Source organism: Ictalurus furcatus, chromosome 6, assembly GCF_023375685.1.
Source record: "Ictalurus furcatus strain D&B chromosome 6, Billie_1.0, whole genome shotgun sequence".
NCBI classification, from domain to species: domain Eukaryota; kingdom Metazoa; phylum Chordata; class Actinopteri; order Siluriformes; family Ictaluridae; genus Ictalurus; species Ictalurus furcatus.
This window is the reverse complement of record NC_071260.1, coordinates 16,084,845-16,099,449: the sequence shown is the minus strand read 5'-3', so window position 1 is coordinate 16,099,449 and position 14,605 is coordinate 16,084,845. Positions and strand designations below refer to the sequence as shown.

Here is a 14,605-nt window from a genome sequence, read left to right as displayed (position 1 = left end):
GAAATAGCTTTGTAACCCTTCCCAGACTGATGTATTTCAATCACCTTCTTCCTCATCATTTTTGGAATTTCTTTCAATGTTGGCATAGTGTGTTACTGGGTAAGACCTTTTAACCAAGTTCCTGCTGTTGAAAAAGTTAAATTTAAGTGTTGACTGATAGAGTTTGCAGTAATCAGACCTGGTTGCATCTAGTCCAGCTGAACCCTATTATGTATGAAGTTTTATAGATTTGGGGAATTAGTAACTACAGGGGAAAATAAATTTTCATACAGGCCCAGTTGGTATAGAGGGTATGCACTGAGGTCAATTTCCCACCGGAACAGCCCCCTCGGCTAGACTGAGTGGCAAAATATCCAGTAAAATGGCTGGTTTTAATAGGGGAAGCTGAGAAAACACTAGTATAACTAACAGTTATCAGCTTAAATTAAAGGCCGTTGGGCTCGACAGTGACCCTTACAACTTGTTCAAGAACCTGTGGTCCATGTACATTGGCATGTGGCCAGAAATCGGTTTTCCCGACATTTATATGTACCTGATTTCGACACCTGGGAAATACACTAAGCAAAGCCTGAATGCGTACAAAAGCCTTGATGCTTAGTCCTACTTCGAGGCGTGAGTTGTTGGAGAAATTAAAGTTACAAGAACACAAATAAACATTCTGGTTGTATGTGGACAGGTATGTACAATTTTTTTTTTATTTTATTATATAATTTTATCTGGTAAACTGTAAGCTAGCTAGTCCTAGTTTGTTTGTAGCTAACACTGCTTCCACTTACTAACGTTAAATATTTGTGAAGGTAAAACACAGTCAGAGAATGAATGAGCCCACATTGAAACCTTGGATAGCTGCAGAGAAGACAGGGACAGTTTTGACAGGCCATTGTACATGTATGGCAGGACTTGGAGAGACATGTTCATGTAGCAGCATTGATGTTTGCAGTTATGTCTGGAGTGAGGATACGGGATGACACACCATTTACTTCTCCTTTCTGTAAAAAAGATAGAATCTCTTAGCACAGTCGATCGCACAACAGCTTTTTCCCATTTTAGATGCGTTTTTTTCTGTGTTTTTGCGGAATACACGCTGTACACTAATGTTGCCGCTCAGTCTTTTTGCCACTCAATGGGCATGTCCGCAGCAAGTTCCGACTACCATGACGTCAAGTGCATACCCTCTATTGGATAACTTTTTGCTTCAATAAATAACATTATCATTTAAAAACTATATTTTGTGTTTACTCAGGTTGTCTTTGTTTTATCTTAGATTTCGTTTTCGTTTCTGAAACAATTTAGTAAGAGATATAAGTGTACAAAAACAGAAGAAATCAGATAATACTTCTGATTCAGGCAAATACTTTTTCAGAGCACTATATCCTGGGCAAGTTTCTCATATAGCTACTATTACTTGAAGCTGGGAAATTTTATCATTATTAGAAAACAGTCCTGTGAGAAGTATTGCACTGCAAAAACAGGTGCTTTCAAGATACAAAGTAGCCAGAGGCTTTCATGTTGGTATATTTAGCATCTACAGTTAATCCATTTGTACACAACTATAATCCTTGTTTTGGTTGGCAAGGTACAGAGAATCCAGGGCACATCTCTGCGTTTTTCAGAATTATTTCAACAGGTCAAGCTCTAAATGTGGCTGGGTGTTGAAAGCAGATTTGGCGGTTGTATTTTTAACTAAACAAAATTGAAATAATGTATATTGTGCTTTAATTAAGCACTTCTCCTGTTCTGATATTTCTGTTCTAGATGAAATAAGTAATATTTCACATTATAAGTGCATCAGACTCAGTATCATTAGAGACACCATGTAGAGATATAGATATGCAGACACAGCAACAAGGATTTTATTAGAACAGAGGATGTCTGGTTAAGGAAATCACCATCATCTATATTTTTATCTGAAGCTTTAGTTATTATGCCATTATTTTTTAACAACAGAACGGATATGTTTTCCTGAAGTATTTAAACAGTGGTGAGAATGCGAGTCAGCAGGCTAACAGTGAAATCTCTCCTGCAGCGTACCGCTCGTGTGGGCCAGACGAGTTCCGCTGCGCTGATGGCCGTTGCTTACTCAGTGCGCAGTGGGAGTGTGATGGTTACCCAGACTGCCCAGACCACTCAGACGAGCTCCCCCACAATCTCAAATGCCTGGCAGCCGGTAAAGAGCCTGTAGAGTACTGATGAAATATGTTTGACTGATGGACATGGGGTTTACTGAATATCTAAGGGAATACAAATGGCAGTGGGAACAGTGTGCATTAAAGTAAGAGCTTGAAGAGAATAAGGCTGACCTGAGGGATGGCATGTTTTTCACTGAATGCACCTAGAGTCTGTTGAAAGCCTTTGAGCTTATTGGCACTTGCAGTATGTGCGGAATAGTATGTGGCCTTCTGCTGTTTTTGCTTTTTACAGCAAAGTAGAAAACATTATTTAGTTGAATTAATGTTTTCTCAAAAAGAATTTTAATTTCAAAGAGGTCTGTTTTCTTGTCATTCTTCCAGAGAGCCTGTGCAATGGCTCCTTTTTTATGTGCTCCAATGGCCGATGTATATCTGAAACAAGCCTTTGTGACCAGAAAGATGACTGTGGGGATCGCTCGGATGAGAAAAACTGTAACGTTAATGAGTGCCTCAATCGACGTGTCAGTGGCTGTACTCAGGACTGCCAGGATTTACTGGTGGGATACAAGGTTGGTTAGCAGTCACTCATGATGACATGACTTCCATTCTTATACTAAGTATAGTATCATATTGCCTGATACCAAAACAATACTGTGGCAAAAAAAATAAAAATTAAATGCATTGTATAGAATTGTTTCTAGGACCATAAGCCAGCATATGTTGCTGAATAAAACATTTACTATGTGTAGTATATATGCTGATATCCCTAAAAAGCAGTTTGTTAGCAACACTTATTTTTTTTTTAACTTTAATTCATAATTACAAGTCACTGTGTCCCTGTGTGTCGACACACAGGGACGCAGTGAACACAACTGTTTTCTTGCTCATTTAAAAATATACTTTAAACAATCCATCAGCACTTGCTAAAAAGCAGTGCATAGGAATGATTTCACAGCTCTACAAATAATATATATTAATAATAAAGTTATTTTAGCATTAGAGGAGCATTCGAGCGAAATTACTATTTTCTAGGCATAATACAATGCCATCATAGCCATAAAATCATGGAAAGTGTCATGTAATACATTTGGAGACAGATGCATATGCAGTTAAGAGCTTTATTGAGGAGAGGCAGGCAGACAAATTCCAATCGTAAGGCAAAACCTTGGTCAAAAAACAAGCCAGGGGTCAGGCGATTGGCAAATGGGCTTAAGCAAGACTTAGACAAGAATCAATAACATGAGGACGAAAACAGGATCTGTTAGATTTCCATGTATCTCAGGAATATAATTATTACGTCTTCCAGACCTCCGTCAGCCCTTTCAGCCTGTTCTGCAATAACTTCTATTAACTTTACTCTTAGTTCTGTGCTGCTATCAGCTAGAAAGTGTGGTTTACCGTGGAGCGTTCAGGCCTGGGGGGTCTAAAATGAACACACATTGACTTCATGCATGCTCACATAGACATCCCACTTTATTCATGCAGAGCAGAAGTATTTATACACATTGATAATGGCAGTGCGTGGACGGTTTCTACTGGTGCAGGGGCAAGACAGATAGACAAAAAAAAACGCACAGCACACTATGAAAATAAGTCTTTTCAAGAGACAGAAAATACATGTGCCAGCTAAAAGAAAGGATGGCAGTTGATCAGCTTATTCAAAGAGGTAATTAAATATATACATTCATCATAGGTATTTAATAGCACAGAGACACGCAAACAGAAACTACAACCCAGTATTCCCTGTATCCAAGGTGTCTTAATAAAGTTCATAATATGAGAGTACATAAGAGAATTTCCTTTCAGGATCAAAATCATGGAGCGAGAACATAGATCAAAATGGCATAGAGTACTGGCGGAAACCACAAACACTGAATACTTTGCGCCAAACAAAGACGCACGGGGGGTTGAAATAATTAACGAAATCTAAGGGGATAACACAAAACAGCTGAGACATTAGGAAATATCTTATAACATAACACAGGCAGAGACAGGACAGAAACCAAAACAAAACACGTGTCATGGTAAAGTGTCACGGTAAAGTGTCACTGACAATCCGGAAGTACGCACTGTCGTGCTTTATGCTTCGGCACTCGAGGGGAAATCCATGACAGAAAGTTAGAGTAGTAAATTGCTTGCCACAGTGTAGCATGAAAATATTGACATTTCAGTACAACAGTCTTATTATTTTTTTGTAATAATAATAATAATAAAAGTAATAATAATAATAATAATAATAATAATAATAATAAATACAGTTGTACCGAATTGCACAAAAGTTCTCATTGTAACCCTCAGTGTGTATAGTAATAATAATGGATAATGGAAAATAATGGATTTTTAAGTTGAAAGTATGATATATAAAGAGAAAGAAGCAATAAAAGAGAATAGAATGGAAAAACTCATCTTGTTCTGACAGTCAAAACTAACCTTTGTGTTTATTTTCCCATGTTACCATCCATCCATTCACAAACAGTCTCGTGTCCTTGTACATTTGGCTTTCACTAGATTCATTTATTTGTATGCGTTTCATTTGTTTATTTGTTTTTGTTTAACTGGCCTGATATGTGTTGAGAAACATGAACTGTGGCACTGGCTATGGGACTGGTGTTAATTTGCATATCTAGTTTCTAAACTAGCTTTTTAACTTAAAACGACTGAAGTGTTTTCCACACAACCAGAGCCATGTCAATAAGCACTTTGAATAATTGCTTCAGGCACCAGGTCTGGCACTGATGATTGAACATTTGAATGGAAATAGAAGTTGGGTTTAAACAGAATGTGGGGATTTTGGTTTTGTCTCAATACATGGTGGATGAAGGAACTGTTCTCAATACATGCTAATATTTACCCACTTTTCAGGTGTTAAGTACTATTTTTCACCCTGGTCTTTACCTTACTTGCATGTTTAATTCTGAACATACAGTATAGATCAGTTCATTCTGTTTTTTGTTTGTTTGTTTGTTTGTTGTTTGGTTCACTCGAGATCTTCTGTATCCAGGTTATCCAATTGATTAAAAGCCTTAAGGTCTCGTCTGAAAATCATTTCCATTGTAGATCCCCTCCCTATAGTAGTCCTAGAGTAAAAATGTGTCTAGGTGACTATACAATGATAAGCCCAGGCTTGAAAGAGATGTCAAGTTCCATTTATAATGGCTGTGATCACTCAGTCCTATGATTGACAGTTTCTAAAAGGTGGATAGGCTGCCTGGTTCATACCAAAGTCTCAAATGTCTTCCCCATATGACCTTTGGCAATCAGAGCTGTCAGCGTGGACCAGCTATTGGTCTAAGGCAAAATTCTGTACAATATCTCCTTCTCTGAATCAATAAAGGGTTTATTGAAACACAACAAATGCCAGAGGACACATAGGTGATGACCTTTATCTTCAACCAGGGAAGTATAAATATAAGGCTCTCCACAAATCTCTATAAGCTGAGCACAGAGTGGAGGAGAATCAGGAGAAATACAGTAACTGACTCAGCCAAAGTCTGGAGAGATTTATTGCTCTGTTGTTCAAATAATTTTCCCTCCATGAAAATTGCAGTAGTATCCAATGGATACAATAAAAAATATATGTATTCTATATACTGTATGGGTTGTTCTGAAAACACATTAATGAAAAAAGTTATGCTTGGCAGGAAGTTACATTGATGTGCTTTTTACACATCAAATCCATATTTTACTGAATTACTGTATTTTTCCCATAAGTAAACATTGCATTATTATTTCTGAATTAGTTGGAAGTGTCTCTAGGAACCCTAGCATCTTCCTCAGTAATACATTTTTATTTTTAGCTCATTTAAAAGCTTCTGGAAAGAAAATAACTGTTGGCAATTTTTGCTGGGTGTAGTGCAATAATCACACAGTTTATGTGGTTTCGGGGAAACGATCGTAATTCATTTGTTGAAATTGGATAGCTTAAAGGTGCAAAACATTTTGAATTGTTTTCCATAATTTTTCATCCATGTGTCTAGTGTAAGTGCTGGCCAGGATTTCACCTGAAGAATGACGGGAAAAGCTGTGTTGACATTGATGAATGCTCCACCACTCTCCCCTGCAGTCAAACCTGCATCAACACTTACGGTTCTTACAAGTGTTTATGTGTGGATGGTTACGAAGCCTCAAAACACAACCCAGACAGCTGCAGGTCTTTCTCTGGTAATTACATCTATTCCATACATCATGTGGCTAATGTTGCAAGAATTTGTTTGGCATTTTAGTTTGTAGATGTTTGTTTGTTTGTTCTGGAATCACTGGGGCATAAAAAAAATTAAAGAAGATACACATAAGGAAATAAAACATGACAGAACATATTCTTACAGTAAAATAATCAACGGCTTATACCACAGCGGTTTGAATAATAAAATGATTACAATTTATTAATGAACAGCATATCATGCTTATAACATTTGTAGTTAAATATATAATTTAGAGTTACAATACATTACATTATAGCAGCTATAAACCGTCGTTCCCTCTCCAACCTCTCTTTTTTCTCTTTCTTGAGGTTAATAAATCGGTTATAAACAAAGGTTGTTGTGTTACAGAGAAACTGCATAGTCCACTTTTCAGAAGACTTTCCTGTTGCGAAAAACACCACTACAAAGTGCTGACACCCTAATGTCCTTCCAGAAATATAAAATAAATGTCTCCTTATAGAAAGCTTCACTATGTCAATGATTATATGTTTTAATTTGTTAAATAACACTTTTTAAAATTGTTTTATTATTAGCTTTAGAATGTGGAGCATCCACATAATACAAGTGCCTGTTACTATAGAAACAATAAAGAAACAATAAAGAACACATTACTATAAGCCTGTGATTAGAATTACAGTGGACAACACTGTCAGAGCTTTGCTGTTATGGAAAATTAATCAAATGAACTGACAAATCAGATTTAAGAATTGAACAGCGCTGTGGTATTGATAATATTAAATGTAATGAGCAGGCCCAGATTAACATGGTGTGGTGCCCTTGGGTGACCACAATTCAAGTGTCCCACCCCCCCTTCTCCCACTTTACACATAAAAACTGAAAAATTACTACGTTCATAAAGAGCATAGATTTACATGAACTTATAGCTAAAGTACAGGCTCACCACACATGCTACAGAAAAATGTAAGACCCAACCAAAAAACCTGACACCATAGATAAACATGGGCCTACAAATGCCATTCTAGCCCTTACACTGATGCTCATATCTGAATGCAACTCACATGCAAGTGCAACATGTCATGCTAAATATCATTATTTTATATATCTTAAATGGCCTGTATTAGGATTACATGCAAAACCATTAAAGAGTCTGTCTAAAATTATTGCACACATGTACCAAATAAGCTAAGCCCAAGAAAGACTGTTGGAGGCAACATTTCAACAGCTGAATTCAGCACCACAGAGACACAGAGCAACGAACACAAAGAGCTAAACTTAAATTGATCACTAACTAGCATCACTAACTGAGCTTAAAAGAGAAACCCATTCCACAAATACCAAAAAGACAATAACATCACATATTTGCCCAGAAATAATAGTAAATAAGCCTTACCTTTAGCAGAACATCTTCTTTCTTGACTTTGTGCATGCAAAGTCGTTAATTGAATCCTCAAAGTATTTTCTAAATGTGAAGAAAACAAAACTTGCGAATGTAGGCTATGTACCATGAAAAAAGTTTTTTTTTTTAGGTTTTATCAAAATTGCTCAGCCTATCCATTTTGAATTTGTCTGATTTTTTGTGGACTCAACTGGGGGAAGGGGAATATTTATATCATATATAAATATGATAAATAATTTAAAGGTCTAGTTTAATGAATTTAAAGAGTCTTTATTGATCACATATACAAGAAGAAATTATTTTCTTTGCATACCGCAGCATGTCAGGAAGTTGGGGTCAGAGCGCAGGGTCAGCCATGATACAGTGTCCCGGGAGCAGAGAGGGTTAAGGGCCTTGCTCAAGGGCTCAGTGGGAGCTTGAACCCCCGACCTTCCGATCAGTAACCCAGAGCCTTAACTGCCAAGCCACCACTACCCCCATTTTCTTGTTATCGTAATCATTTGGTGCCCCCCATTGGCTGGTGCACACGCCCAATCTCATATATTGATAATCCTGCCTTGGTAATGAGATGCAATGTGTTATCAAGTAATAAATGTGGAATGACTTGCAGCCAACAGGCTAATACTGTTTAGAATGTGTCCTCACACTTTTTTCTTTTTTTATTCAGCTGAAGAGCCCTTTCTTATACTTGCCGATCATCATGAGATCAGAAAACTAAGTGTTGATGGCTCTAATTACACTCTCCTGAAACAGGTAAACATTTCTGCCTCTTTTAGTTTTCTCCCTGCTTTATATACTTTACTGTTACAATCCCTTCTTCACAACTGGTTGAAAAATTCTGTCCCACAGAGTGTGTTACTATAAATCTCCATGGTGATTCAAAGAGCAATCCATGAAACTGAACTGTTAAAAGCTAAATAGAGTCCCAATTAAGAACCATGGTGATGTGATTGTGATAACAGCACACTAGCAGTTGTTGGCCCTCTCTTTTTTAAAAGACTAATTGAAGTCATTAAACAGTGCTCTTTCTGTGGAGCTTCACGTTAATAGAGTGAAAACAAATTGTGTGTCCACTGCCTGCCTGGAGAAGTTGTAATCCCTCCATAGCATGTACTGTACCATGCAGTTAATTTTCTTCTGTCCTATTTTTCCTATAGTAGCTTTATGAAATTTTTCAAAATAATGAAAAAAAAAATCCCACTTAGTATTCATTTATTATTGTTACTTACTTTTTATGTTCAGCTTGAGCTGATTTTTTCTATTGACTATGTGTTGTGACAATGTTTGTTTTTAATTGTTTAGTTTTTTACTATTATTATTATTATTATTATTAACTGTATTTAGGTCTCAAATAATTCGAACCAAACTGTGAATTTAAATTATTATGCAATCTGCACTTACTGTGTAATTCATTCCAGTTGAAATTCATGACATCATTTATAAGGCTTTTGATAAATTATCCCTCTCTATCCAAGGAGCTCATTATCAATTACTTTAATCATTGTTTTGATATAATGAATGTCTACATGAGTGGATGTATCCTGGTTGACGTCATAGTTGACTATTATTCTACCAGACATTCACTAAAAGTCATTCCACTGTCTGGCAATATGTTTAACAGCAGATTTAAAAAATCACCCATAATCACAAAAGTTATTATAGCAACAAAAGGAAGACTAAACCTGGAATCGGATGTTCAAAAAGCACACATGGGTGTGATTGGTCAGGTGTCCACAAAACTTTGGCCATATACGGGTGCATCTAAAAAAAAAAAAAATTAGAATATTGTGCAAAAGTTCCTTTTTTCCGTAATTTAATTAAAAAGTGGAACTTTCATAAAGTGAAATATTTCAAGCCTTTTTTTTGTTTTAATCTTGATGATTACGGCTTAAAGCTCTAGGAAATCAAAAATCCAGTATCTCAAAATATTAGAATAAAGAATTTATAATACAGAAATGTTGACCTGAGAAAAGCTCTAATCAGTGAATTAACTCCAAACACCTGCAAAGGTTTCCTGAGCCTTTAATCTCTCAGTCTGGTTCAGTACACACAACCAAAATCAATTTTCAGATGGAAGGTAATTTTGCATTTCATTTGGAAATAAAGGTCCAGAGTGGAGGAATGATGGAGATTCACAGAATCCAAGTTGCTTGAAATCCAGTGTGAAGTTTCCACAGTCAGTGATGATTTGGTGCCATGTCATCTGCTGGTGTTGGTCCACTGTGTTTTCTCAAGTCGAGAGTCAATGCAGCGTCTACCAGGAGATTTTAGAACACTTCATGCTTCCATCTGCTGACAAGCTTTATGTAGATGTTAATTTCCTTTTCCAGCAGGACTTGGCACCTGCCCACAGTGCCAAAGCTACTAGTAACTGGTTTGCTGACCATGGTATTACTGTGCTTGATTGGCCAGCCAACTCGCCTGACTGTTGTATTGACATGTATTCTCAAGAGGAAAATGAGAGACACCAGACCCAACAATACAGACAACCTGGGCTTCCATAACACCTCAGCAGTATCACAGGCTGATTGCCTCCGTGCCACGCCGCACTGATGCAGTAATTCGTGCAAAAGGAGCCCGACCATGTATTGAGTGCATAAATTAACATACTTTTCAGTAGGTCGACATTTCTGTATTATAAATTCTTTATTCTATTTTGAGATACTGGATTTTTGATTTCCATGAGCTGTAAGCCGTAATCATCAAGATTAATACAAAAAAGGCTTAAAATATTTCAATTTATGTGTAATGAATCTAGAATATATGAAGGTTCCACTTTTTGAATTAAATTACAGAAAAAATATACTTTTCCATGATATAAATTTTTTTTTGAGATGCACCTGTAGTGTTTTATTTTACTGAAACATGCAATATGAAATGGGTTTATAACTCTGTGGATTTCATTTCCTTGGCCAGTTTTAGGTTTTCTCTACTTCCAGAACTCTGATCCAGCTGATAAAAGGCTTTGAAAATGAACCAATAAGCCATTTGTAGAGAACATTATAAACTTCAAACTGTGCTGTTACCATAGTTCATATATTGCCCTTCTAATTTTTTTCTTTCTTACAGTTGAATTATTAATCACCCAGTCCCTGTACCACAGACTATCTTTTGTTTGAGTCCCTGTGGATTCAACATTCTGTGCGAATTTTGGTTATCTGATGAAGGTGTCATGTCTGCTTTCACTCATCACCTGATCTTAGCACCTGTGCTGAGGTGAGCAGTGCTGTGCTGGTGAACAGCAAACTGCCTTTCCTGACTGACAACACACTGATGCCAACTTGACAGTAACGGATGTAGCTCAGTATCCTGTTGGAAGGCTCTCTGAACCTTGCTTCAGCACATTCCTCAGGCATCAGTCGCACAGCCTGCTGTTCCAAAATCAATGCACTGATTAGATATCAAAGGGATGTATACATGCTGTGTTTCTCATTTACATTCCTGCCAGATTCACTCAGTGAGACTAAAGGAAAAGTGCATATGGAGTGGCTAATTAATCTCTCCAGCTAATTGAATAACAGAACAAGGCTGCATGTCTTGCTCTTTTGTGCATTAAAGAAGCTGTGCTGCAGATGATTTCGACCATCTGTTGGCTGAACAGCAGAGATTTTTTTATTTTGGCTGTGGGAAAAATATCACTTTCACTTCCTCTGTTCTCTTCAAAAGGGTCTCAACAATATTATCAGCTTGGATTTTGACTACAGAAAAGAGTTCATCTACTGGGTTGACTCAAGTAGACCCAGTGGTCGGAGGATCAACAGAATCCGGCTGAATGGTAGTGATCTTAAGGTATGGTTAATATGCTTCTATTTTTCTTAAAGAAGTAGTTTACTGAAAGAGCAACACAATCTTATGTTCTTATCATTCATTCATTCCTTCATTCATAATGGATTTCTATTGATATTCTAAAGACATCATGTGCTGTTTTACTGGGCCAATGTCAACATAATTACAATTTCTCTTTTTTTTAGAAATCATCATCAGCATTTAGCAGTGCTATTATCTCTAAAAACCATTTGCCTCTCAAGCTTTTGTATATGCAATGCAGTCAACTACAGGAATATTGTTATAACTATTAGACTCCACGTCCATAACAACAAGCAGCACCACCTGGCATTGGAGCTACATTTAGTTCAAAGTTTTATTGAGGTCCATGTTGAAGAAGTATGACCCACTTCATATTTAATATACTGCAATGCAGAATGCATACTATATCAATTGCTAATTTCTAATCTCAATTATGTTTTACTTTCATTCATTAAAAAAAAACTGTTCTGACTTTAAGTTAGATTTTAAATTTTATTTAATTAAATATTTTGGTTTACAGTTTTAATCACAATCCAATTTTTCACCTGAAATTATCAGCAAAACAATGTGAATTGTTGATGCTTAGATCTATGAAGGGCAGCCATGGGGTCTTATGAAGGTTGCTGACATATTTTTGTCCTAAACCTGGTTGCCTGTGTGAGGAGGTTAAGACTTAGGTGGATCTCTCAGTAAGTGAATGACCCCCAACATCAAAATGAACACAGACATGGTTGCATGAATTTTTTTTTTTTTTTCAATATCCATCTCAGTCTCCAGATTTGAACCACTGGCCTACTTTAAACAAGGCACATGCATGAACTTAAAAATATTAAGCTGCTGAATTTTGTTTCAGTGCATCAAAGGTCTGGAGTATTTGTCAGGCTCCATCTATTAGTGATGAGGGGTTTGTTTTCTTTTCATTTTTATTTATTAGATTTTATTATTTGTCTTACTTTGATGGTAGTACATTTACTTTATTTATGTTTACATTACTTTTATTATTATTTTATTTATAATATTTTTATTCTATTTTTCTTTTGTATTTTTTTGTATCTATTATCTTTTATTTATTTATTTTTACTTGTTATAAATGTCATTTATGTCACTGTTATTATTTATTTAATTATTATTTGCCTATTTTACGATTCATTTTTGTTCTTCTCTGTTTTTAGTTCACATTGTGGAGCACTTTGAACTGTATTTTAAATTTATGAAGGTTTCTTTCTTTTCTTTATGAAGCCTCGACAAATATTATGTTATTTGTTTATGATACTGTTTTTGTTTTTGTTTTTTTACAGAAAGACATTTTATTATTTAAGAAATCACAAATTTCAAGCATTATTTATTTTATGTATTACTTTTTGCTCATTCTGCTCAACGTTATTTTCCTGAAGAGTGTCAGTAATTATGAAGCTGGCTATAACTATATAAATTAATTATCACTGTGTGTGTAGGAAAAGAACTACATGGCTAGGTCTTAGATGGAAGCGTGTATAGAGCTCCTGCTGAGCCATGCTTCTCTTCATCTCAGTAGCTTCAGTAGCTGCGTTTACATGGACAACAATAATCCACTCTTAATCCGATTAAGACCATACTCTAATTAAGAAACTACCATGTAAACAGCAATTTTTACTTACCTTAATCTAATTAATGTCATAATTGAAGTAAGCAATAATCTAATTAAGACAGGTGGAGTACTCCTTTTTTCAGTTATGGACGTGTAGTAGTGACATGTAAACACCTTAATCACATTATGAACGTCGTGTGGGAGTTTTCACCGCATTTTGCGACAGGACACAATCACACACGGCAGTTTTACGGCGAACAAGAGATTTCGACTGTCCCAAATCGCATACTTTCCTACTATAGGCCTGTAGTGGGGAAAATACATGTATCTCGGCTACTATACAGACGGTAACTACGCAATTTGGGACACACCCACCGCTTCAAGCAGTTGTCTATTAGCACGTATAGCATGACAAATAATTAACTGCACTTAAAGCGTTCGTAAAAAAAAATAAATAAAAACACCCAAAACTGTATACGGTACCATAACGAAGACGGACTGTATGTTGATACGTGAAATTCTGGAGGGATGTCAGACGGCGTGGCGCGGTGACGTAATGACGCGGGCTGTTAATCTAATTATGTTCTAAAACATGTAAAACGGGAACATGACAGGAGTATTCTAAAAGCGACTCATGTAAACACCTTAATCACATTATTATCTAACTCAGATTAAGGTCAATAATTAGATTACTGCTGTCCATGTAAACGTAGTCACCGTGAGGCCAAAAGCCTCATTTGGCATCATTACACCCAGGGCCCCTTGCCCTCCTTCTGATTTATCTCTCTCACTCTCTCCCAACTCTAAAGCTATCTCTAGTCCATTAAGATTTGGGGGAACGATTATCAGAACACTGAAAATGGAAAAAAAAATCAAGCTGTGATATTATGTTTAGTCTGAAAGACCATATCATTAACATGCTGAAAGAAAATGGGGAGAAAATGCTCTACTAAAGCAGTGGTAACACAAATATAATCTACCTTGCGAAAAGTTTATTCCCTTGAGTGAATTAAGACATGCTATGCAAAAAAAAAATTAGCTTCCAGTAGCAGTTAAATTTGGTTCTAGATTAACTTTAACCCAGCAAATTCATAATATTCATGATTATTTATTATAATCAGTCTGGACAATGTTGGTCAGTACGAGAGTGCAGGGCTGGGGCTACATCTTTCTAAAAGACACACATAAAAAACTTCTGATATACCCTGTTTTAAACAACAGCATTATGCACATGCACACATTTTTAGCAACTAACTAGCAGGAGCTAATAAGGTATCATTTATAACTATAACCCCAATTCCAAAAGTTGGGATGCTGGGTAAAATGTAAATAAAAACAGAATCCAATGATTTGCAAATCTCATAAACCCACATGTTATTCACAATAGAACATACAAAACATATCAAATGTTTAAACTGAGTAAATGTACCATTTAAAAAAAAAAAAAAGATGGCCACAACACGTCTCAAAATAGTTGGGATAGGGGCAACAAAAGACTGGAAATGTAATTGTTACTAAAAAGAAACAGCTAGAGGTTAATTGG

At 36.2% G+C, this 14,605-nt stretch overlaps 1 protein-coding gene across 1 annotated transcript in view; it reads left to right on the top strand.

The window, feature by feature from the left end:
- The window catches only part of lrp1bb (low density lipoprotein receptor-related protein 1Bb), a 331,362-nt gene that overhangs the window by 263,567 nt on the left and 53,190 nt on the right, over nucleotides 1-14,605 (top strand). The window contains exons 54-58 of the mRNA XM_053626734.1: nucleotides 2,027-2,167; nucleotides 2,511-2,698; nucleotides 6,107-6,290; nucleotides 8,356-8,441; nucleotides 11,355-11,477. Coding sequence (XP_053482709.1) covers nucleotides 2,027-2,167; nucleotides 2,511-2,698; nucleotides 6,107-6,290; nucleotides 8,356-8,441; nucleotides 11,355-11,477 — 722 coding nt within the window. The remainder of the gene's footprint in view (nucleotides 1-2,026; nucleotides 2,168-2,510; nucleotides 2,699-6,106; nucleotides 6,291-8,355; nucleotides 8,442-11,354; nucleotides 11,478-14,605) is intronic.